The sequence below is a fragment of the Cotesia typhae genome, unplaced genomic scaffold (assembly GCF_013202065.1).
Source record: "Cotesia typhae breed Kobodo isofemale line unplaced genomic scaffold, CoteBio_Ctyphae contig_48, whole genome shotgun sequence".
In the NCBI taxonomy this organism is placed as follows: Eukaryota; Metazoa; Arthropoda; class Insecta; order Hymenoptera; family Braconidae; genus Cotesia; species Cotesia typhae.
The window spans coordinates 12719464-12746777 of record NW_027423756.1 but is presented as its reverse complement, the minus strand read 5'-3'; the positions used below and the strand labels follow the sequence as shown (position 1 = coordinate 12746777).

Genomic DNA, 27314 nt, shown 5'->3' with positions numbered 1-27314 from the left:
GATATTGTACGGAGTTAACTGGCGGTGGGTGAAAGAAAATAAGTAGAATGGAACGCATTCATCTGAAAGTTAGAGGGAATAACACTAAGATTTCTTGCTACTCTTCTGTCTGCTGACACTCCAATCAAATCTTTCTTTTAATATTTATTTATTTACTTATTTGCTCTGCTGTTTATTTAGTTTTTGTGTGTGCTGCTGTTAACTCCAGTCTTATTTCTGTTCACTTGGGTTTAGGTCCCCGTGTTCAGTGCTCAGATGTGTGTCGTGTATTGCAGTGTTTTGTACTGCCGTCCTCTGGTACACAAGACCAGCAAACCGACCCTTTTTCCACTTGAGAACGCACGCACGCGTCTAAAAGCTTATACACTCGGTGCTTTTTTTATTTTTATTTCATTTTCTCGGGCTATCTTTTTTTCATCCTGTATAACGTGGCTGGGTTTAATACCTTTGAGAGTAAATAAGAAACGCTTCAACGAGTACCCGCGTTATTTGAAAGAGAGAATAAGTCTGCTAGGGAAGAAGAGTTACAGAATGAGGATTTAAGAGGACATACTTGATGACAATTAGATTAAATTTGTAAGAAACACTTTTTTGGTCTTATTTTATAAAATCGTCTATTTTTTATTGCCAGCTTTTACAACACAAGCGATAAATAGAAGGAATTTACGTTAATGGGTTCTTTCGTGGGAAATCATAAAAGCGACGGTGTATGTTTTTATTATTTTATTAGCAGACAATTGAAAATTTTTTGATTTTTCTTGAAAAATAAACTATTTATAAAAATGTCATTTATAATTTTTCAGAGCTTCTAAAGATGAAATTTTCAAATTAAATTTTCTCGCTATAATTTTTTTGTTAAAAAAATTCTAAAAATCATCAGATGTCTCTCAACTTCAGTCATTTTTTTTTTTTTTTTTTTTTTTTTTCCCAATAAATTGTGTTTTTTAATTAAAATAAAAATTGACTAAATTCATCAACAAAAAAAAAGCACTTGTTAAGTGTAATTAAAGCTCTACACATGTCAATTTAAGTAAACAATGTATCTAATTTTGTTTAAAATTGAGAGCACTCAATACTGTGAGCAAACATTTTTATTTGAAGCATTTTAAAGGTCAACAATTGATTTAACATTGTTGTTTTTTTTTACTAAAAAAAAAAAAAAAAAAGTATCCAAATATTTGCATGCAATTAAAGGATAAAAAAAAAAGACAATTTATAAATTGAAATAATGAATAATCTTTATCGATTTTGAAGTAATATAACGCTAATGATGAGTTACGGCGAGATGACGTGTAATCAATAGCTTTCAAATGTATTTTATTGATGGGATATCAGTCAATCAGAGTTACTCCAGCTACCATATTATCAGACTGTATAATAAAGGATGATCAGGCTCAGGTTACCTCGATTGATTGTACTAAGAATTTTTTTTTACTAAAATTTAAAAATATTTTTAGATCTAAACATTAAATTTTTTTTTAAGACAGTTTTTCGTCTAAATTATAAAGATCTAAATATTTAAAAATTGAAGTAACTTTTTTAAATTTACTCCCGACGTAAAAAATAAAAATATTTATTTACGATTTTATCTGTGACATTTTTTTCCCCCGTCATTAATTATTCATGATTTTTCATGGCTTTAATAAATATTCATATTAGGTCCTAAAACTAGACATCTTACGTATCATATTACGACCTGCATAAATATAAAATATAAAATATAGAGATAAAATTTTTAGAAAAATTTATGAACTATACTCACCGATACTGTAAAATAAATAAATAAATATTTAAACTGGAAAAATTGTAAAAGTAAATATTAAAATAAATAAATAAAGCATGAGATATTTTTTAGCGCATTTATTGTTCGAGTACAATAATAATAAATGTTTACAATTGGCAATTTCATCGGCAATATGATAGATATTATATAATATAATATATATTATTTACATTTATATACACAAGTATTATTATCAACAATAATAATAGTAATAGACAAATTATTATTACAAGAGTAATAATAATGATAAAAATAATAATTATGCCCGTAGTGTGAATAATACAATTGATGCCTGCGTGTATGGAGCATTTTGCGATAACATTGTCACCCTGTCCAGTGAATAACCGCGCGAGCCACAATTGCGGCGGTAATAGCTAATTAGCGTTTCCCTTTCCAAAAGTTAATTTATTTAACGTGAAAATGGGAGTAGCAAGTGACGATAATAGTCAAATTATAAAATTAATTAAGAATGTAAAAGTACCAAAATTAATAAACTACAATAACTAATTATTACAAGACTAGATCGAATTTACTTAGTTCATATTTTTATTATTTTATTACACCGACTTATCCTATCATTATCAATAATCAATTATCATAATCATTTCATTTTATTAATATTAATTCAAACTTTTTATTAATATTAAATCCCTTCAAGTAATAATATTTTTCTCGAGTTAATATATGTAAAATCTATGATACTGATCCTTAAACCCTACGTTACATTTAAATATACGTACGATATGATATTACACACTGATTTTAAATCCATTTAATATATATATAACCAGTGCTTTATTTTCATTCACTCTTCTCAGCAAATACAGTCTTTATATTTTTATCGATTTATAAATTTTTTTTAGATTAAAAAATTAATTTTGTCTCGTATTAATTAATCGATTACTTTCGCTGCTTTTTAATATGTATTTTATTTTTTATTTTAGTCAGGGTAATGCTCGAAATTTAGTATAAATAATTCTTAGTGGTACTGTCTTATCTCTTAAGACCAGTCTCAATTATCCGGAAATTAAAAATAAATTTTACTGATATTTATTTTTACCTCAAAACAATTATAATAACTCACGATAATTTTTATTATTTGCTAAATATTAATTTAATAGAAATTTCAATTATTTGCTAAATATTAATAATTAATAAATTGAATAATAATATAAAAATATTTATTTTTAAAATAAATATAATTGAGAAAATTATTTAATAATAAAATATGATAAATTTTTAATTAATAATTACTAAAAAAAAAAAAGAAAAGGACGATTAATATTAATTAATTTCCGTAGGACTTTCTTCGATTATTTTCTCAAGCATCTGGTTGGGCTCAGCGTGATTCTTGGGTCTGTCATGTTCACCGTGAGTTCCATTTCCATTTCCATTTTCTTGAGTGGAGAGCAGGCCTTTCTTGAGGACAGTAAGGTACCCCTAGCTTTGGACAATATCGCAGACGTACTCATCATGAAGGGCGAGGAGATGACGGGGGGGATCGATTGCCGTGTGGAGAGTGACAGTGACGCCGCGATTTAGGCTTACAGCCGGATAGAAGACCCCATAGAGATCACGAAAGGCGATTCCACCCTGCGGTTGGTCGTTTACGAAGAACCGGAGAGTGTGGGTCGAATCGAGATCCAAGAGCACACCAACAGTCGAGCCCTGCTGTACGCCGCCCTCGGTCCTTTGGGCATGACCGCCAGCGTGCATAAACCACGATCTTTGACGGTCTATGTACATGCACCAACCCTTGTCATCTTTCCCTGTGAACAAGTTAAACCGCCCGTCCTTACATTATAGATCTTATCGGCCTGCCGAGGATATGAGAGCTTGTGTATTTCGCTTGTCTTTCTAACTAATATATTTTTTTATTAAATATTTGTTTTGATCGGATAAATTTAATTGGTTTTATTGATTATGGATTGGTATTCGGGACAAAATGAGATGCCGGACGTTCTTCAAGGTCCGGTGAAATTCCGGAGATGCTTAATTTAGTTGTCTGTCTGTACAAATAACTACGATAAATATTATAAAGGTATTTTAAATTTGGATTTTTATTTTTAAAATACACTTATAAAAAAATTAATTTTATTCAAAAGCTGTAATCTTGTTTTGTAGTAATTATTTTTTTATAGATTGCTTTTAAAGTTGAGAGTAAGTACCAATTAAATTAAATGTTTATTTTTCTATCCATCTAAATATTTTTATAATAATTCAAAATTATAAACAACAATATTAATTAATTTTTTATCGTAAAAAAATTTTTTTTCATTTTAATATTTTAAAACTTTCAATCAAATCTAAAACAAAAAAATTTCAGTCTAGATAAATTTTACTATGCCAGTAAACTTCAATTTTTATCCGTCAATATTTGATCTAAACGTTTACTTTATTGGAAATTGATATTTAGTGATTGCTTTCAATTTGTTTATAATTAAAAAATTAAATATCTTGCAAGATTTACTTTTAAAATTCCATATAAATTATTATAATTATTATTTTATGTATTAATCTTTTAAATATTTTTGTGCCAGTTATTCTGACATTATGAGGTTACTGCGGAGCTAAATAAAGCATTTTCTCGACACTAGAAAAACAATTTTTTTTTTTAAACATATATTTGTTCAAAAAATCTAGACCGGAGGTGGTTGCATAGTATGGAAGAGCGGCCAGCTACCTCGGGCAAGGCAATTAAAATTTTGAGCACACAAATGATTTTTTCAATCGCTTGTTAATTAACTCTCTCTTGCGAAAAAAAAAAAAAAAAAAACGATGATTGAAATTTTATTAAAACTAGCGGACCTTTAAGTTAAAGTAAACGATCATTAAAATTTATCAGCACTATCGTATTTTTGAGCAAAATAACTCCAACCATCAGATGACAAATTCTTGAGTAACTTTATTGACTTTTAATTTTTTTTTTAACAAAAAAAAGAAAAAAGTTTTATGGGACGACTGAATGAACTGACTTGAAATTAAAGACTTGGAAATTATTCTTACATGGTACAGTCTTGTACCAGATAGTTTCCTTTGAACGTGATAAGAATCGAAGGTATGTATTTGTTTTGTTTTTTATTTTTATTTTTCAACAGAGAAAGAGTCAGTGTCGTTAAACTGTCTCAAAGGACAGATACAAATTGTAGTCTAGGAGTTTTTCCGATTGTCTTTTGAGTAAATTGTTCCTTTTGAATTGAGATAAATGTCAAGATAAAATGCAAAATTATAGTTCTAAAAAATTTAATTTAAATGTTTTGCTTCTGTATTATATTTTTTACCGAGTTTATTGCAATAATTTCTAAAATTACGAGTTCAGGGACAATAAAATTATTACGAGCGGCAATACGCTGTGAAGAAATTGAATTTATAATCGATTTACAGCCCGTCAAAGTTTAACACGTGTCGACGTCAACGACCGAAAGTATTTTATATAGACAGCAGCGCGTTACATATTTATAAATTTATTTATAAGTTATGATTCACGACTTACCCAACATTTTATCGCGTGACACATCAGCACGAGCTATTCCGAAGGCTGGATCAGTGTCACTGTGATACCGGTCGATAGTCAGCTCCCAGTAATGGACACCACGGGAGAATCCTACGCTTGACAGTACAATGCGATGCTCATACCCTTCGCAGGACGCACTCATTGCGTCTTCGGAAATTGAAACCTCTTGAGGAACTCCCGGTGCGCCAGTTGCCCATGAAAACCATGCCACTGCAATTTAATCGATATCATAAGTATTCATTATTCAGTTTATTAATTTTTATTATTATTATTTTTTTTCTAATTGTTAAAAAAAAAAAAAAAAAAAAAAAAATAAATTAATCAAATGTATATATATTGTAAGGCCCTTAGGGAGCTTTGACTTCAGGGTCTAAATTATTGAATTAATAAAATGTCTAAAATGTTTATTTTTAAATAAATTTTAATTTATTTTTTTTACATAATAAATATATTCAATAGAACTCTATATTTTAAAATAATATGAATGAATAATGCAATGTAGACGTCGAGTCAATGAAATGGGGTAACTTATAAATGTCAAGCCCAAAAGTATCAAAATAAAAACGTTATGTTTAATAAATAATATCTAACATTAGAATAATCTATATTATTTAGAGAATAAGAAAAATTTTGTTTCCCGGATAGTTTTAAATACAGTGAACATGATAAAATTTAATTGTTACTTTATAAAATTAAAACATATTGTAATAAAATTAAAAGAGCTTGATAACAACTCAAATATTAGTTATGCAAAATTAACTTCATTATGTATAACTTGTATTTTTAATTTAATAAAAGTAAAAGATAAGTATTTCTGGTATGCATTTAATTATTCTGGTAGATGTTTCTGTTAATATTCCGCAGCTCAACATATATATATATATATATATATATAAAGTATGTCAGTAATATTTCAGAACAAGACGAGTGAGCACTGGATATTAAATTACATACCAATTATATCGTACAGTTCTGAAAAATTTTAAGAATCTTCATGTGGTTTAATTTTACGTATTTTATAATTACTAATGTTAAGTGCTTTTAAAACAATGAGTTTCATGTCAAATATTTTTTAACTGTATAATTACGAGAGTAATTTTTATGTCAACTTTGAATTATAATTATCAGAAAGTTGAAATGGAAAAAAAAAAAAAAAAAAAAAAAAAAATTTAAACATTTTTTTTTTTTTCTTCAAATAAGTAAAAAATATTCATAAATATTGAAAAAAAAAATAAATACATACATTCAGCAGTTTGAAGACCAATGAGCTCAGAGTAATCTCCCTCGCCAGCGCTATTGAACGCCCTGACTCTTGCATTGTAAAGTGAATTGAAGTGAAGACCATCGACGGTGCAGATAGTTTCACGTCCACAATAAACTTCCTAAGCAAAATATTATAGTTGCGTGTTAAACAAATGTTGTAATTCCTAGGTCAACTTGTGTTGCAGGTCACTTAGATATACATCTGAATATACGGGTATATTTATTAAAGTACTGGTATAGCAACACTAACAGTAGCAGTAGTAGTGTATAGCCGTAGAGCTTTTACAGATTATTTCACCAATGTTAACCATAAAGCCAGTAACGCGGAATTAACGAACGTGCTTTAGCTCCGGCAGCTTATACCATTGCGTTTACGAGCGCCCGTAGTAAATACGTTCCCGTCTATCTGGTTGTACAACATCGGTCCGTTATTTCCGGCGACAGTTGGACGGGCTTTAAAGTGAAATATAAAATTTTAAAATGGGATTAAAGCTCAAGTTAAAAAACAATAAAATACAATGTGAATTTTTATTCCATATTGCTTCATAATTCAAAAATTCAATAAACTATTTTTTTTTTTCGCAAGGTACCAAAAAAGCTAGAGTTTAATTTAATGCAATTTCTTGATGAGATTTCATCGCGTTTGTTTTACCCGTTTAAACTCGTTTTAAATCAAAAGCTCGGTTTTATTTACATATTCTGATGGACTGGCTTTGCAAAGTGTCTCTCTTTGACGCGAATTCAAATCCACGATCAAGTGTCGAATGATTAAAGAAAACATTAGCCTGACTTGCAGGATAAATATTAACGTGTAAACGGATAATTGTTTATTTACTTAATAACTGTATGAGCAGTGATTTATTCTCACGAGAATAACTTTAATTAATCTTGGATGGTGTTTAAAGTCATGTTTGCTCGAAGTAAGCTACAAGTTAAACATTTGGCGTTCCTAGTGTTGGACTACAAGAGAATTACTGTATTACCTGCAGTTTGATAAAAGAGATAGCGATGAATAAATCCTATTTCCCTCTTTCTCAGTTTGGGATGTAATAAGATATAGTAACTACACTGCAGAAGAGATATTTAACGAAGAGTAAAGAGTTAAAGAGAAGTAGTGATTGTATGAAAGATAAGAAGGAACCAAGGGAGAGTCAGTGTGACAGTAGCTAATGGGTTTTCTAGTGGACTCCTGTTTGCTTGGACAGGACACAGACAGGAGTTGAAAACTTTTCCCGATATAGGTTTTACTTGGTATCGACTAGTGATGCTTCGCTGGTTTTCTATTCTTACCCTAAACTCTCCACCGCATCCGTCGTCAAGCTCCAACAGATAGCCTTCGATTGCCGGAGCCCGCTGACCACATCCAACTCCATGACCGCCTGGCGGTTGCCATGCCACTGTCACGCTGTTGTTTTCTGCACTGCACTCTTCGGGGATCAACACTGGGGCACCTGGAGCTGTAATTTTATCAATAATTTTTATTAATCGTGTCGATACAGTATTTTATTTTTTTTTTTTTTTTTTTTTTTTTCAAGTTTTGACTAGACATGCATCGTTACGATTAATTGTCAAGGGTGCAAATATTATTAAATTAATTTTTTGTTTCTATTTATGAACAATTTTGATGTCGCAATGAGCCAAAATAATTTTATTTAAAAATCTAGCAGTTGACATTTTTTGGAATTTTTCAAATTTAATTTTTAGAAAAAATTTTATACTTAGAACTTTTTTTTTTTATATTAATAAAAAATTAGAAAAAAAAAAATTTTTTTCGAAAAAAAAAAACAGATCAATTTTTTAATAGTCAGTCAAATTAAAAAATTTTCATACTATTTTATCAATAAATATTAAATTTATTATATAATTAATTGAATTTATTTAATAAAATTTTTTTAAGTTTTTATTTTTATTAAAAGAATAGAATTGACAATATCTGTGATTAAAACTTGAACTTTAGAACTTAAAGTAATAATTTAGGATGAAATAAATTTACCAATGCATGAATTGTTTTAAAGAAGAATAAAAACAAAAACAAAGAAATGATTGTGTTTTTAACGAGAATTAAATGTCTCTGTTAATCATAATTAAATTACAATAACAGTTTGAGGGAATGAAAAAAGGTTTTGTAATGTAATGAGAATGATTAAAACTTTTTTTACAGAGAGTATGAGTTTATCTAGTAAGCACAGGCGAAACGTCAGCAATAAGCTTTTCCCCTTGGTGTGTGCTCGGTCTGCTCACCAGCCCGAACATTCAATTAAATTGGAGGCCAGTATATACAACTAAGTACCAAGAATTTCACAACCACCGTTTTGAGGTATATATTTTACGAATTACACTCCGTTCCGAATCTATTATAACGTTTATGTTGTATAACCGCCGCTAACTACTCCAGTGTTTTCATTTTAATACTCAAAGCGCACAAGCAGTATTATAAAGCGAAATTACGAGTTTCAATACGATGGTTGTTGCGCCAATCAAAACGACACGATTCAAAGCCAATAACAATTAATTACCTTAGCTAAATTTGAATTGACTTTTTTGAGACTGTAAAATTGGTTATTTTATGACCAAGGGAATTAGTTTTAGACTTTATTTAAGACGTCAGAATAGTAATTGCTTATTATAGACCCCGCAGTAACTACATTTGATTATGTAAAAGTAAGTTTGTTGGATAAAAATAAATTATTTTTAATAAATTTAAAATATAAAGAGATTTATTAATTAAAAAAAAAAAAAAATAGTTTTTGTAAAAATAAAATTATTGTGAAAATATAATATTTTTTTTTTGAATAAAATGAAATTTATTTTAAATTTATAAATAATTTCAATAAAAATTTTTACTCAATAAATCATAAATTTTAATAAAAAAATTCAAAACATTCCCACGAAATCATTTAAATTCATTATTTTTTGACCGGTAGATATTCATCCGAAAATGTCATGTGGAAATTCATACAATAATCTATCGTGAATTCTCACATGAATTTTTATCGTAGTTTGGATTTCGACAGGAAGCCATACAGGAATCTATTCAAAAATGCCATATAGTAAACCACGTTGAAATTTATACTGGATTCTAGTTTCCGATATAAAATAATTCAACAGCATAGTAAGCGATAGAATTATCAATTCCTAAAAATTATCACACATCAGTCCAAACCAAACTATTAGTAGCAACTAATAACTAAACTATAAGCTGTGAAATAATTCTCAGGCAATCTTCTCGTCATCTGAAGGCTCTTACTATCTTCCGCTCCATTAACTTTAGTAGGCAAGTTAACCTGATCAAGTTTGACAGTAATCTTTGCGAATACGCTGTTAGCATTAAATTACCCCATTCCAGGAAAACAAGGGGCGCTAGCCATTAAAACAAAGGCTATGATGCAAGTTGTTGTGGAAAATATATTGTGGATGAGGATGATAATGGTATTTTGGACAAATGGACAGCTAACTTCCGGTATTATTTCATCCCTTGGTTTATATACGATAAACTGTTATTGTATTGGGTGGTGAAGTAATAGAACAGAATGAAGAGCGAGAAAGATATAAATTATAATAGATATATATCTATATATGACAGTGTAGTGCGTAGAGCAGAAATAGTTTGAGGAAAGTTTGCCGTTCTCAGCAGGAACTGCTAATAAGCTCGCAGTCTCTTGTAAGGATAGACCTCTTGTGGTTGCCCGGAAAACTTACGAGTATTGTCGAACCGGATGGCATTTCCGTCTCTATTACCATCCCCGAGCCCCGATTACTTCGGCTACTTTGATTACGTTTTAAGTCGCTGTGCGACACTAAATTTTCCGGGACTGTTTCACTTTTCAATTTATTTTAACTCCTCATTTTCATTTAAAGCGCTCTTGTGTGTGTTTTCTGGCAAAAAATATTGCCTTTTTTTTTTTTTTTTTTTTTTTTTTTTTTTTTTTTTTATACAAAATGCATTAATGCTTTTGTGTTTTATTGTTTCTGTTGAAACAATCGAGACTGTTATCATAAAAATAGTGTTTGTGCTTGAGAATAAATAAATATCATCTGATTGATTTTATCTCGTGAAATAAATATATATATATGAGTGTTTACTCATTTGTTTTTAGAGCTTTTTTGTCAGTCGTTGTATTGTTTCAACGGATAAAAATATGTGATATCGCAAAAATTGATTATGATGAATAAATAAATGGATAAATGTTTTTTGTGATTATCAATTTATTGCATTCTTATTTACTCAAGCGGAAAATTGTTAATTTTATTTTTTTTCAATTATTAAAGGGGAAATTTTTATTGAATGATTGAAAATAAATTATGAAAAAAAAAAAAAATGTATTTTTTTTAATTTTTCAAAAAAACCGTTAAAATATTGATAATTATATTTGAATAATTTAATGGATAAAAATCTAAAATTTATAAAGCAGTATAATGCACAAGAGAACTTCCATTAAATGTCTGATCAAATCTCGACAATTTCTACTGCTTATCACAAATTCTGTCTGACTCAATCACGACCCTGTCTACTCGCACTATTATCAATCTCTATCTCTATCTAAATCTCTACTGCACTGTCTGAATACTATTATGATTTTCATAGCCTCTGTTATTATTATTATATACACTTGAATCGATACTATGACCATAAACTATACTACATTGTGTAACTATGTAAATGAATAAAACTATCGACTTAACTGAAAAGTAAATTATGCATAAAAACACAATCGGAAGTAAAAAAAAAAAAAAAAAAAAATAAAAAAGCAATAACTAATCTCGTTTTATTTGAAACGATGACGTGACGGTGTAGTATATAAAGAAAACAATACCGTAAGGAAATATAGACGTTTCAAGTTTCTTGAACTCTCTGAGGAAAGTTTACGAGCGACGTGGAAAACAAGTTTTTTTTCGCTAGACGGAATACACTTTTAAATTTTTTTTTATTATTGTTTTATATACTATTATTTATTTATCATTTTATTATTTGCTTGTCGGGTAATTTTTTTTTTTCTCTTTCGAGTATATAAATTGTACGTGTGTACAAAGTTGAAAGGAAGCAGGAAACACGACGAATCGAATCAGAAATGTTACAGTTTGAGATCAAGGCAAAGGGTAATAAAGTTTGTCCATAGTAAAGTTGAGAGATTCTTCACAAGTATCTTGTGTACAAAACCAACTACCTTTTGCTTTAACGTACATAAATTTACAGACATATATACGTGAACTATCTTCTTAATTTTATTAGTACTCAATTTCACAAACAAAATTTAGCTAACTGTGTTTAGAGCAACAAAGAATCCATTATTTTTTTAAATAAATGAATAATCAACATTTTTAGAAAAATAAAATATAATAAAGAAAAAAAAATATAAAATTATCTCTCAACATCTATAATAACAAAAATTTTTCCTCTTTCTATTTTAATAAAATACAAGAACGGTAATCTTTTAAATCCGTTTCAGTCCTATTATATTTTACTTAAGCTTTTTTTTATAAAGTTTTATTTTTCAGGCGTACGTAAAAATTATTAATGAAGTTAAATCCCGATTTTCTTATATTATAATTATAATTATAAATAAAATAAAATTTATTCCTCTCATTAAACTTTTTTAAATTTAAATCACGAACAAAGAAACGTTCTCAAAGCCTTCAATAATAATTTTAATTAAAAAATAAACAAAAGACTAAAAAACAAAGCTACGCAATATCTTTCCATTTTTAAATCAACAATTTTTTAGTCCGTTAATTTTTTTGGAAGCTCTATCTCTTCATAGACGGTCTCACTTTTTTCGCGCTAAAAATACAAAGACTAGCGTAGCATAATGGTATGAGATTATCGGAAGTATAACAAATGGAATAAAATCCTGTATGGCGGATTGGCTGGACTGGACATTCAATAACTCTTGTGAGAGAGATTGTCTGCCTTCTCTCTCGGCCACCTATATACCAACATATCTACATATCTTCGTAGCTAGCGGATACATAGCTATATATCCTAGAGTATATAGAGGGTAAATGGGAGTTTAGAATTGGCAGTACTCGGGGGTTGTCGGGGTAGGTTGAGTTGGTTCATAATCTCCTTCCGGTACAAACGAGCATTAAGGCCTGGGATTTGCGCAAAAATGTAACGCCCGTGAATTACGAAAATCCCGGACCAATATACAAGTCTGCATATTCGCGATTCTATTCCGTCAAGTAGGATATATTTTTTTTATATTCCAAAGAGGATAAAAGTCCGGATGAAACAAAACTAGAGTAGAGTAAGACTTGAAAAATGAAATTTTTTACGATAATTATAATGATTAAATTTATAATAATAATAATGGAGAGAGATAAGAGTAATGAAAAATACTGGAAGCTAATTAATAATTAACCGGCATATTTTGTTTAAAAATTAAAAAACGGAGATTAGGAGGGGGTGACGGTCTGGCAGCTCGTTTGGAGGATAATGAACAATCACTAGCGTTATCGTTTCCGTCTCTCGGAAACTACCCTTTAGCAAATCTCCTTGTTCCTTGTACTCATGAAAACGCCGCTCAGTCTCAAGCACCAGTGTACACAGGAGTTGTGTGCAAGCATACTAGCACAGTAGTCTCGCACTATAGTAAAAAATCGTTAACTTGGTTACTCCCGAGCTGGGGTACCTAATTAATCCGCTTTTGGTGCGCTTAGTAAAAGGTGGAATAGCGTTAAAGAAGTCGCTCGAGGCGACGTCGGGAATTATCAAGTAATTCGAGAAAACGCGTCCGTGCGGACACGGCAATCGTTTTGCGTGCTTCAATGCCAAAGCTTATAGTCGTTTTTTGAGGTCTCGCTGTTCTTAGTTTTATAATTTTTTTTTTTTTTTTTTTAATTTCTCACTTTTATTTGTGTTATTGGTTTTTTGGTCATTACCTGCGGTTGGATATTGATCCTCTCCTTCCATTGCTGCGTCCAACATTAGAGATTTCATTACAACCAATATCTTTATTTTTACGGACATCGTGTTAAATTTTTAATTATATCTTATTCGTCATAAAAACATCGAAAATAATTAATATAAATTACACAGGTCTGTGTGAATATTTTAATTATTAATTTTTTTACTACATTCTTGACTTTCTAAAATTTTCTATTTTATTCTAAGAAAAATTAATTTTATTTAATTGATATAATTAAATAGAAATAAATATTGAGAAAAGTCTCATTTATTTTTGGACTATTTTAAGTATTTTGAACTTTTATATTTTAATTGTCAAGAAAATTATTAATAATAATTATTTTTGAAAGTTTTGCGTTGATAAAACGCCTAGGATAACTTCAAAACTTCAATAACTCTAGAATTTAACGCAACTTTACGGAATATTCCAACAATATTGAAATCCACCTGGTAGTTACCGGTGTAATAAGAAAAGCTTCACACTGAAGAACAGCTCAGCGAAGATGATATGGAATTTTAGGATAATCTCTGGGAAATTAAAATAAGAATTTGATGTATTAATTTGTACTTTATCTTAACCCTTAAAAACACAAAAAATAATTTTTTTCCTTTATTTTGTAAGAATTAAAAATTTTTATTGTTATTTTATTTAAAAATTTTAAGAAAAAAAAATTATTTAATTGCATGTGTATACTCTGAAAGTTTAATAAATTTTGATAAAATTTTTTTGGAATAAACAAAAATGAATGAGACTGTAATTCAACATAATTATCTTCCCAATGAAGATAAATAACTCGCGTTGGATAAAAATAAATTTTAATAGATGCAAATGTGTTTGAATATACCGAATTAAGTGAAACTTTAAAACAAAGTTATTTACAATGAAATTAAATTTAAAAAGTTATAACTCGTAGACCTGTGTAATTAATATGATTTTGTAAAGCGTGAAACAAAATTTCCATTTCATTTGCGAGCTAAATTAACAAAGCGAAATATTTCAACAATTAACACGATCGATTAATTAAAATTAATTAGAGAAAATAATAGTAAACACGCGAAATGATAAAAAAGCAAAAACAAAAAAAATAAAAACGTCAAACCGAAGTATAAAAATGATAAATTACTGACAGAACTCACGTTTCAGCTGAACAAAGGTCAGTTGATCAATGGCCCGTCGGACGGGCTTGTCATCGAGTGTGAGATCAAGAAGAGGCAGCCGAGCCATTTCTTGTACGCCTTCAGCAGCGCCCCAGGACCCGGCAGCGCTGGAAGCTCTCATAGATAACATCCCACCAATCTGGAGGAATGCCGAGCTGTCGGTTTCCTTCAGAGCTTCAATGCAAAACGTTAGCAGAGCTGTCGTTCCCTGAAGATGAGTTGCGCATCTCGCAACTTGATCCCGCAGTGATCTAACTCTTGCGTCTCTCGTTTGTCGTGCAGCCTCGATTAGACGAGACTTTCTTGCTTGAAGCATATTCAATAAACTTGCGACTCTGTCCTCTACTTCGTCTTCTAGGGCTGCACATTCCTCCTGGAATATAAAACAAATTGTTATTATTATTGTAATTATTACTACACTGCAAATATTGTTGTAACTGATAGCGATAACAATAACAGAGTTGAGTCAAGAGGTATATTATCGGGGTTTCTATGGCAAAGAGTAGATACAATAAAGGATAAGATAATTTATTATGCTCTTGTTGTTCTACCAAAATACCGATGGAGATATTTCTTCAAGAATTTCAGATTTTCACTAATTAAATGTTTCATATTTATAACTATAAGGAGCAGCGGATGTCATTTAATAAATTAAATTTCCGACATTCTTCATGCTTTGATGCTCGATAAATATTTTTAGATTTTTTATTTTCAAATATTACTTATAAAACTCTTGAGATAAATCAAAGGGTTCCATGATTTTTGATCTATTGACAAAATAAATATCCCCGAATTAAATATCTTTAATAACTAAATTTTTCAACAAATCAATACAAAGTAATAAATTTAAAAAAAATTATCAATTTTATTTCAACACTTATTAATAACATTTCAACTGATATAAAAATCAAAGCTTATGGAAATTTATTCTAGACAACTTGTGCTTTTAAATATAATACTAGTTATCTAAAAAATTCATTGATTAAGGCGAAAAAATTTTCTGTTACCAATTTTTGTACCACGGAATATTTTTGTTTTTATTTTTAATGATTTAAGAGACTTCTAATAAAAGCATTCCAACAAAATAAAAAAATCAAAGTATACAAACTTGTAAAAAAGAAAAAACAAACTAAGAAGACTTAAATAACTTTGATTTACAACCGTTTCTTCACGCATTAAGTCAATTTAACGCAATTCAGGGACAAAGTGCCTCTAAAGTTTATTTTTACAAAGTCACGAATGCTGGATATATATTTAAAGCTATCAAGTATGTATTCGTACGAAAATAACTGAGACTATTGATAAAAAATTAATTTTAATTAATTTTATGTCAACCCAATTATATTTTATTGAATAAAATTAGTGAAAATTAAAAATGATATTGGATTTATTATCAGTGATTAATTGATTGGCGTTCTAATTAATCGAATCGAAGTAGACCAATTATATTAAAATTTTAATTGAAACATTTAATTAACTGATAGAAAAAGCGGTCATTCGCCTTAATGAACTATCGAGATTTATTGATATTGGAGCGTTAAATAATTTATATATAGAGAGCCCGATGTGCAGCTGGTTTTATTTACAACTTTTAAAGGGTCTCAACGCTATTACTTTAGAACAGAAGATAGAAAACACTTTATGTAGGATGTGAAACGGTAGCATAAAGGTCCGTTGAATTTTTGTTCTTTTGCGTTCCGCCGGAATAAAGAATCTCGATAAATTTCATTGCTGCGACATGTGTTCCGAGGCTGTATAACCGTTACATGTCAAGTGCTGTTTTTGCAGCTGAATTTTTATTGTCAAAAAAACAGGCACGTATTGTTCGATGGACATTGTTACATTTAATTGCTATTTTTATAAGCCAATAAACTTTCGAAGTTGCCAATTCTGTAACAAATTCTTCATAAGCATCCGCAAATAAAATTTCTATTTTTTTATTTTTATATCCCCGAGCATTTTAAAAATTCTATTACTGATTTTTATTGATCAAAAATATTATTCAAATTTTTTTTTTTTTTTTTTTTTTTACTGTATAAGAAAATATGATAATATTGAAAGAAATTCAACAAAGAAAAGTAACGCAATGTCTCTGTGAATTCCATGGTTATTGTATTTTCACTAATTCAATCTTACTCTCGGAGTTTTATTTCAGCAAAAACTAACAAAAGATAATATCTCGTTAGTTTAAGACAAAGGAATATTATGAACTAAAATTTAAATTAAATTCAATTAATTTATAAATTTTAGCAAAACGAGGCAGACTTGCGCTTCGATAATTAAGTTTCGCTGTCTATTATATACAACAACATTTAATTAACGCCTGAGGCATCGCGACATTCTTCAGATTATATATATTGTATAAATTTTTCATTCTTTCATTGCTTTTTTGTAGACCTTTCTTTTTAAATAGAATATATGCTCGAAGCGTCGTGGTGTTTGTATGGTTGACTATGCGCCTCGCGTTTTTTCCAATTTTCTTCAATCCTTCACGTGTGAAGAAAAATAAAAAACCATAGCGCGGTGGTAGGTAAGCAAAGGCACGTATGCCACTGTATATCCATCCAATATCGTACAATATATTTATACTTACGTGTACTTTATCCGTCATTCCTTTAAGTCGCTGGATGAATTCTGTCGTAGAACGGGCGCGCTCCGAAAGCTGTTGTAGATTTTGCGACAGTTCTGTCTGTAACAATAATAAAAGTCGATCGTCATTATCATCACTTGTATAATGAAAAATATTTTGTTCATGTATCTGCACTCTACATAGCTCAAAGAAAATATTTTTTCATTTTTTACATGAATATTCATTTTTATACAAATCATTTGGGAGCAAAAAATATTTTTTAATTAATAAAATTGTTGGCAAAAAATACCAGAACTGGTCTATCTACATTGCATTGAATAGTTAGAGCACTTCCGATGCTTTATACAAGGGTGAGCAATAAGTTTTAATCGATCAGTAAACATTGAATTTTTTCACCCCGTAGCCGTGTTTATTTATGTGATGCTATAAAAATTTTTTCATCTCAAAAAGCTTTTCTGTATCGACAAAACTATTTCAAATATTTGCTCATCTTTTTTCGCTTTCCAACTATCTATTTTTCTGCATCAAAATTCCATAACTCAGGGTACAATTTTTTATCATGATAAAATTATTGGAATATATTTTTGATGATGGTAAAAAATTTTATATTTATTTATAAAAATAATATAAAAATATAATAAAATAAAAATTTTATTTAAATTATTATTGCACATAATTATGCCAGACGAAAAAAAAAATACACTTTAGTAAATTGGTTCATAATTATTTTATTTTTATTTTGAAAACGATTATTTCGCGCAAGAATTAATATTATAAAATATGTAATTTAATTCTCAATAAAAAAAATGTACAATCTTTTAGATTTTGAGTCTGGAGATAAATTTTATTGAATGAAAAGCGATTTATATTATGTAAATAAGAACAGAGATCACGTCTGCGTAGTTGGAAAGTATAGCAAACTGACGTTTATCGGTTTTGCAGTTTCCCGGGTGTTGAAAATGAGAAAAAAAAAAAAAATTGTTTGCAATAATAAAAAACTTATTATTTTTATCAAATAATAAAAAGATTGTAGAGTTTTTAAAGAATGCAAATTGTTGAGCATAAACTTTAAATAAAAAGTTTAGTAGCAACTTTTAAAAAAATTTATTTAACGCTTGTAAAAACTTATCGCCCATAATATATAGTAAGTAATTAGTCACGCAACTGATAAAAAAGTATTAATTTTATCTAAAAATTCCTTTAAAAATTTATTATTAACTTTTATGGATTTAAATAATGAAAAATATTTGTCGTATAAAAAGGAGTTTAAGCGACTAAATACACAATAAAGATGGGAATAATGATACGAGAACAAAAGTAACACGGTAATTTGAGAATAAAATAAAGATATATTAAATATTAAGATTTTGATAACGAAAAATAACGCTCGGGTAATGTTTTATTCGCATGTTTCGTAAATCAGGAATACAACATAAATTTTTATTCACGTCTCAACAATATCTTAAAGTATATCTGATATCTGCGCAAAGTCGTATTATATTCAGAGAAATTTGTATTCCGCGAGGCTCGCATCTCGTTCTTAAACCGCGTACCACCAGGCGGAACAGGATCGATTTTGTGTGGCACTTGCCAGTCGATGCCGATGCCATGCACCCGCTATCCAGGAAATAAAGATAAAAAAGGACAATCGATCAGGATGGACACCCGCTGAGCGGTATTCAAATTATTGTTATTTTTTTTATTTTTCCTCTATAATACTTTATCATTATTATTTTAAACTCACAAAATTTGTTGGCTCCTGAAAATTCAAATCCTCGCAATACCGTTCTATTGTTCGTTAACTAAATTCGGTATTTTCAGTACAAACTCACACCCACTTTGATTCCGTTACTCGAGCGGAGGCCTTTTCAGAAAAATCAAACGCTCGACAGTGCAATCAACAATCGATTTCATCCATACATTCCAATGCCACGAATTTATTTTCGGTATTTCTTTTATTTTGTTGCTCGCTATTTTAATTTACTAAAAACATCTACTCTATTTTCTACCCACTTGTTTTTTGTTCTCCTTTCTATTTATACATTCTTTTATATCGACAAAAATATACACAGCGGAAATGAGTCGAGAATGCTGTACTATGTGCTACATAAACGCTAAATTACAGATACAAGATTTTTAAATAGATAAAAATATTTTATTCAGCTGCATGTTCAATAGAATTTAGACCAATTTTTCAGTCAAAAATAATTCATTATCATAATAATAAAATTATGACATTAATATTTAATCGACTTAAAGTATTAAAATTATTTTCTTAATCTCGTAACTTTATCTGATTATGTTAATAAATTTTTTTACATTTCATATTCCGCAAGTCCGGAATAAATTATTTGCAATGTAGATGATTCTGTATTTAAATATAAATTTTTGGAGAAAATTTATTATTATTTTAATTAAATAAATTTTTAAATTGCAACTAAAAATCATGAATTAAAAAATGACCTTGTATCCCATGAATTATTGAAATTTTTAAAGATCTAAGCTCATCCCGATGTTATAGTCATCAAGACCTTTCATTTGAGTACCCACATCAATTTTTCATATATATATATATATATATATATATATATATATATATATATATATATATATATATATATATATATGAAAAATATATATCAAAATGCATGTGGGTACTCAAATGAAAGCTTTTGATGAGTGTAACGTCAGGATGAGCTTATATTTTTAAAAATTTCAATAGTTAAAAAAAGTACAGTGCAATTTAACAAAAGTGATTGTTGAATAAAGCAAAATTTTATTTTTTATATAGTTTAAAAGCCACGGCAATCACATAGTGACTGCAAGATTGCTAGTAAGAGTTAAATTAATAATAATAATCAGGTTAGACTTTATCAGAAAGCCAAAATGAAAAACAATTTATCGACGGTTCGATAGTAAAGTCACCCTAAAGACTCGATTCACGTAATTCGATCTTAAATCGGATCGGATTTCCCGGTGTTTTTTATTGCCTTTGGAAATATGAGCGGTAGCGACAAAAGACTCTTCTCACTCCACATTGACGTCGACATTGACTCTTATCTATACACCTAGAGCTACGAGAGCACTATAAATGAGGAAGAGGGCCGAGTTTTTCGAAGTAAAGCCTCGTAGAGCTCAGTAGAGCTCCAAATAAAGCAGGCACCTTAAAAATCGGTTTCAAGTGGTTCATTTATTTTTCGATCTGTGTTCATGCGGTGGTTTTACCGCACGAATCTCGCTCGACGAAATCTTATTTGTCCGATAAAAGGACTTTTTCTTTTCCTCACGCGCGCACTCTCTTCGTTAACCTCAAAGCTATCGTCTTTACTCAGCCCTGTTTCCCAGCACAGTACTTTTATTTACTTACAACTCCTCCACTCCTTCTATTTGGTTCTTTTATTCCTATAACAGTACATCGTGCCTTCAATACCCCGCCGGACTTTGTGGTGAGTGCGGTCGAAGCGACGCTAAACCGCACAGCGGCAACGACCAGTACAGAGAGTGGAGAGTCGACCAAGAGCTTTCGTTCGTCGGTGGGTTCACGCTTTAGCACCAACTGGACCGCACATATCCGCTGTTAATATTCGTTGTTCACGCGTTTATTCATTCGTCTATTGCTATAAATAACTAAATCTCTTTTACAACCAGCCAGAGCTATGAAATTCAATTACATACATGTACTTTCGACCAAAAAAAAAATATCAAAACAAATCTAACCGAACAGAAAGATTCTATTGTTTTTACTGAAAAAAATTTGTTACATTTATTTTTACATCCATACATATGTATTTGTGGACTGGATTTATAAATATGGATGTTTGAATTTCAATTGATAGTATACTGCAGAGGAATTTACATAAAAAAAAGACAGTATCAAGAATTGCAACTCTCTAGAAATTTTAATTAAAAAAAAAAATTTTTTAAATAGAAAATTTTTGGTTTAAAATTTTCCCTCTTGAATCAAGGTAATTTTTTTATTACTGCAGTTAAATATTCAAGAAATTAAATCTTGACTCCACAATTTCACATTAATTATGTACAAAAAGAGTCTGAAAATACCCCAAAGTCGTTCAATTAATCATCGTGACAATCTAATTGCTCGCAGATTAATTTAAGATCTTATGAATTCAAAAATATAGTACGGTGAAATAAAATTGGACACGTCAATTACTTAAAGCTATCTACGGTCTAGACTTTTCTTATCTATAATTAAAAAATCTTCTAAATCAAACTGTAATTAAAAATAACATAGGTGTTGAATAATTTGAATGCATAGAACTGATGACTTTAAAATTAAAGGTAAAGAAATTTTCTAAAATAAATCTAAATCCTTTGAACCAGCGTAAAATAAAATCCCGCAAGTTAATTGGTGGAATTATTTAAAAATAACGAGAAAGTCGTAAAGCTTTTAAATAAACGAGACATTTACGAGTGTCAGCGTGGTATGAAAATTTGAAATTTCCGTTTGAGATATTAGTATAGTGGTTAGCTCGAAGAGCGGGATAGTAAAGTAAAAGACGGAAAGCAGGTAAATATAAACACATTTATAATTGTATGGTACGTAGCAAAAAGTCCTTACTGACTCTTAGTCAGTGTTCTCCTCTGACTAGTTTATCGGGCCTGTTATATGGCCAGTTTCAATTTGCAAGACAACCACCACCGATTTATTTCTTTAGCCTCTCTCCTTTCGGACCTACCACTTTTACCTTTACTTAATCATCACCATCTTTCTCTCCCTCCATATTCTTCATCCTCCCCCGTTTTAGCTACGAGTGGAGTCTTCTTTGGCATAACGGAAACTCATGTCTCCATTCGTGCCCGAGGGTAATTAAGTTACACCTTCTTCCATCCCTGCCGCCCCTACCGACGACTTGTCATGAATAATTTCTCAATCTACCCTCTCGCTCTCTCTCTCTCTCTCTCTCTCTCTCTGTCTCTCTCTTGACTCACCCATCTTCGATGATAGGATTTCAATTAATTTTCGCTCCATTTAAATTATCTTACTATTCAATTACCACCCATTTCATCGATATTCAATCCTGTATCTAATAAATTCTGTTTTCATTATTTTGCACCACGCTTCTATTATTCTCTTGCAATTAAAACTAAAAATTCACTAAAAATTTTCAATAAATTCCACTTGCGATTAATATTTTCGGTACAAAAGTCAATTCCTTTGAAGTTTTAAATAAAATGAGTGGCTGTATTATTTTAAATCAATTAAATTAGTGTCTATTAACGAATGAAAAATATTCTTTGATGTTTAATATCAATAACATGCTTTTATGTTAATTTAATTTTACAGTGATACGTATATTTGTCACCTCAAAATTTTTTAACACTCTAAATATTAATTATGCTTATTTAAAATAGTAAAATTTGCGACCTTTTATAATTATGATTATGCATATTTTTTAATCACATGATAGGTGATACACCTGACCCACATTGCCTATATAATTACAGAATGAAATATGATGTTGCAATTCCAGTTCAGATTAAATTACTCTTGCATAATCTCTCTACTTCATTCTTTTATGACTTATTAACTTATTTTAAAAAATCAAGATAATAATTTTCAATTGATAAAAAATTCCAAATCACTAATCGGAGATTCAAGCTCAATAAAAAATTAAATTTCCATTCTAAAACATAATAGCAATAACGAGATTATGAAAAAGGAGGGTAATTCATCACTCTCTTTATCTTACTTAGCATTTCGTGCGGTAATATTTGTGTAAACGATCACGAAAGACAGATCAGTCAGTCATGATAATTGAAAATTAGTAACAGCAGAGATCCGGGTTGCACATTAATTTATATGTATATTATATATACAAACAAACATATATACCCGGTATCTAAGAAAATAAAAGAATGAAATCAAGTCCATTTGACCCTCTCTTTGTCCATAATCATTTTCTCGTGCGAGGGAAACAATCGTTTGGTTTGGTTTCGTGCCACGGAATAATTGGTCACCGGTGGTATCCATGTGCCCCTTCCCTCAGCAGTTCCTTGGCATGCCCGCCGTCGAGAAATTCATTTGGGTCGTTTGTACCCAGATATATATTCACATGGACGTAAGACCTCGCGCCTGTTATCGTCGACTGCCAGACCACGCGATTCACCCCTTCAAGGTAAAGGAGCCTTTGTCCCGGCATTTATCTCTCTCTCTCTCTCTCTCTCTCTCTCTCTCTCTCTCTCTCTCTCTCTCTCACTCATTTTCGCTGTCTCACCCCAAGTTCAAATCCACATTCACCCTCCAGCCGCTACTCTTTCTCATTTTCTCTTTCATCCCCTTGAGGCAGTCTCTCTATCTCGCCTTCAACCATAAGCCATCCTTCTAGCTCGTACTCTGCTCTACTCTTGAAGCCCTGAAGCCCACGAGCCCTGTGGCAATGTAGATACGCCTCAGCGTAAACACGATACTGCTTCTGCCGCTCTCACTTCGTCTCTTTCCCAGTATCAGTGTTTACATCTGTCCTTATCTCCTCTTGCTTCTTTGTCTCCCTTTAATATGTGTATTACAGATACAAGTATGTAAAATCCCGTGGTGTTTTTCCTCTCGCTCAGCCGCGTGCCGGAGAATTCACTGCGCCTGTCTGGACCTGTGCCCACGGCAGCCCCTACACCCATTTTCATCCCCCTGTCTGTACATCATCTCCACCCGCGTGTTTATATGTGCAGAGACATCGTACGTGTGGATGTAAAATCCCCCTGCGGGTTTTCACCCACGCTATATGCCTCTTGCACATATGCCTAAGCTTCATAAATGGTGTTCAGTGCACTCGGCATCAAAAGCGACTCTCATCCTCATCCCGATATGTTTCTTCGAGAAATATGCCCCGGCGCAGTGTGGTTGCCTTGGGAATTACTCTCCAGATTTTGCTGATCCGATTATTCATGTATTGTAGTATATGCACTCCTCTGGTTTACCGATAATGCTTTATTAATATCTCCCATTAGTATTATTATTATTATTATCGTCATTAGATGGGTTTAGTATGAGTCATAATATATTTTAGTCGATAGTTTGAATTATTTTAAATCTCTGAGATTAAACAAAAAACCATAAACAATTTTTCAATCTTTGTTTTAATTTTTTATTCTAAAAAATATTTTAAAAGTCTTATTATTTGTCGAATTTTTTTTTAGGTACATAAATTTTTCTGTTGCTATTAAATTTGTGTATTGGTTTAATTTATATTTTTTATCATGTAGTCTATTTATATTTTTAAATTTTTCGGTAAAAAATTAATAAAAAACCTTCTAAATATTTTTTTTTAAATTAGGTAAACATATTTTTATTTATTTATAAATATCAAAAAAAAATTTTTTCTGAGTTGATTATAAAATTTATTTACTCAGAATCTTTCTAAGTCTTTTTAAGTAAATAAATTCAATTTCTCCCGGATTAATTAAGCCCATCTCTACTTTGTGTGCAGATAAATATTTTCCTTAATCAAAACATCATTAAAATCGGATAATTAATATGAATGTTGATTGAGGATAATAAAAAAAAAATAAAAAATGATTTTAAAATTCAAAGCTTAATGGATTTAGCATTTGATGTATGTCGGAGGGCTGTTGCTAAATAAATAAATAAATAAAACGCGTTGAATCCTCATCTCTTTCATCTCTCGGCGAGCATCAACATCAACATCAATAACAACACAACATCAGTAGTACATATCAGCCTGAGCGTTTATACACCAAGTGAAATTTTCAGGGGAAAGTAATCGCACCCATCAGACACCCCTGCTTGCCAGGAGAGCACGTGTAGCTGGAAATTTGGTGGTACAGAGGGTGTTACACCATGTAGACGAGCGACGAGCCAAACCGAGGGTAAGGAATGAATGAGGAGGGTGCCCGATGTTTTCAGAGAAGCTTGTGTGTATTATATTTGGTTACTCACCGTTGCAAGTTCTATTGCAGGGCACTGGGGTTCACTTTCTGCGTTACAATTTATTTTTTTCCTTCTTTATTTCTTATTTTTTTTTTCTACATAAAAAAAAATATTAAAGCTGTATTTTTCGGGTTCGAAGCGATAAATTTTTCGAATATTTTACGACCCGATCCCTGGCAGTAACGAACGACTAACACAAGACTCTGTACGTGATAAAACACGTGATTGTAACTCGATATATTGGAGTAGCTTTAAATTTTGGCCCTTGTCTTCTACAGTCGTGTATCCTATCAACACGATGCAGTGCGAGTCTCAGGAGAATTATAAGCTAAGGCACTGAGTCAACTGTGAAAGTGGATACGATTAACTATTCCTCTACTTCTGATGTAGAACAAGATCGTACTTGAAAATCTTATTTCGTTTATTGAATTGTTTAATATAAAAAATGTATAAAATTTGTACTATTTAATTTAAATAATCCTAATAAATCCGAACATTAGTCTTTTAATATTTAATTTAGGGCTGAGGGAGAGTAATCCGATTTATTACCGAATGCATACTACTACATTTTTAATTTTTAAATTTCCATTAACGTAAAAGTAGAAGAAAAATATTTTCTATAAGAATAATTTATTAAATAAAATAATAGATATTGCTTGTGTAAACTATGAATAACATGAAAATAAATTTATGATTATGATATAAATGTAAATAGACAAATATTATACGGAAAAATCTATTTCAACCGAAGAAACATTTTAGTTTTTTATATATTTTCAACAAAGGAAAATCCAGATCAAAGAGCAAAAAACATACGTGACTTTGAGTTGAGATTTCAACTTTCATCTGTATATATATATATATATATATATATATATATATATATATATATATATATATATATATATATATGTGTATTTATTGTTTTGATAGTTTGTATTCCTTCTTTCTTCGCTTATCTCCAGGATTTATATTTTTAGTGAATTTTTTAGCTTGGCAAGAATCGATTGGAGGCGATAACTCGACACGTCGTGTCTTGATTCCTCGCTGGCACCGGCAAAAGCAATAGTAACAGCAACAGCAACAGGAACAGGAATAGCAATCGCGATGGCAATAGTGTAGCAGAGTAGAGACAGAATAGAATAGAATATAGAAGGTACGTATGAAACACGAACGATACGATCATGCCTCGAGGGAATGGAACTAAACAGAATGGTCCGTTTCTGCGCTCGCTTGAGTTTACTTGCTCGGTGGTATGCCCATAGTTTATGAGTAACGTTGACGTCGCTGTTAGTTCGTAAATCCAGTCACCGATAAACCGAGAATATCGCGAAGTATATGAAACAGTATTATACGCTAGTAGATATAGAGATTTATACAGACATACTACGACATATATGTTTATACATACGCGAAATTGACTACATGCTGGACTCTGGACTCTGAACTCTTATGGTTACAATCGGTAGGACTATACATTCTAGCTGCAGAGCCAGCGATATAATAATAATAGTTGTAGTTGTAGTGGTAGTGGTAGCAGTGGTAGTAAGAGTATGAGAGAACTTATAAATCCGACTAGTGTACGGGGTGGAGAGTAACTGCAGATAGGGAGTTACCCTAGTCGATATGCAGCCCCTAAATCACCGGTATTTTCGTCCTGGGACTTTACGCAATTCCAAGCTAAAATTCTCCACAATGTATTTAAATAATTGACTGTGAAATTAAAAGGAAAATAAAATAAAATAATTAATGGAGACAAAAGCTCAAAAATAACCTCTAGTTTTGTTTTATTTTACTTTTTAGAGGGGCTCTGTGTAATTTTGTTCTTTTGTGACTGCTCAATTTGTTGAATTTTTTAGTCGTGATTTTCTGACAAAGCAAAAGATTAAATGTGATTGAAAATTCTTTTATAATTAATCCATACTTGAATAATATTTTAAATAAATTATAATTACGTGGAATATTTTGAAAAAATAGAGATTGAAATCAAGCTGAGAATCGAACCCGGTCTTCTCTGGTTATATGTCAAGAGCTCTACAGCTTAAGCTACTAGATCTCCGACTAACAATGAGATATTTAAAATTTGAATTTAAAAATAATATATTGGTGAGTGTTGTTTTAAAAAATGATTGATTATAAATTACTGGTGATAATTGATAGTATAGAAACGTAGTATTTTACTGAAAGCCTGGTTAA

General features: G+C 30.3%; 1 protein-coding gene across 3 annotated transcripts in view; it reads right to left on the bottom strand.

Annotated features, from left to right (window-relative positions):
* Window positions 1-1845: 1845 nt before the first annotated feature.
* The window catches only part of Trim9 (E3 ubiquitin-protein ligase Trim9), a 67790-nt gene continuing 42321 nt past the window's right edge, over window positions 1846-27314 (bottom strand). The window contains exons 3-9 of one of the 3 annotated variants that reach the window (XM_074246010.1): window positions 17216-17311; window positions 14602-14995; window positions 13440-13472; window positions 7851-8017; window positions 6541-6679; window positions 5277-5507; window positions 1846-3552 (exon numbers count right to left, since the gene is read on the bottom strand). In XM_074246010.1, coding sequence (XP_074102111.1) covers window positions 3224-3552; window positions 5277-5507; window positions 6541-6679; window positions 7851-8017; window positions 13440-13472; window positions 14602-14995; window positions 17216-17311 — 1389 coding nt within the window. In that variant the 3' untranslated portion in view covers window positions 1846-3223. Of the gene's footprint in view, window positions 3553-5276; window positions 5508-6540; window positions 6680-7850; window positions 8018-13439; window positions 13473-14592; window positions 14996-17215; window positions 17312-27314 lie in introns of all 3 variants that reach the window. The other 2 variants (XM_074246011.1, XM_074246012.1) reach the window with 2 other exon arrangements.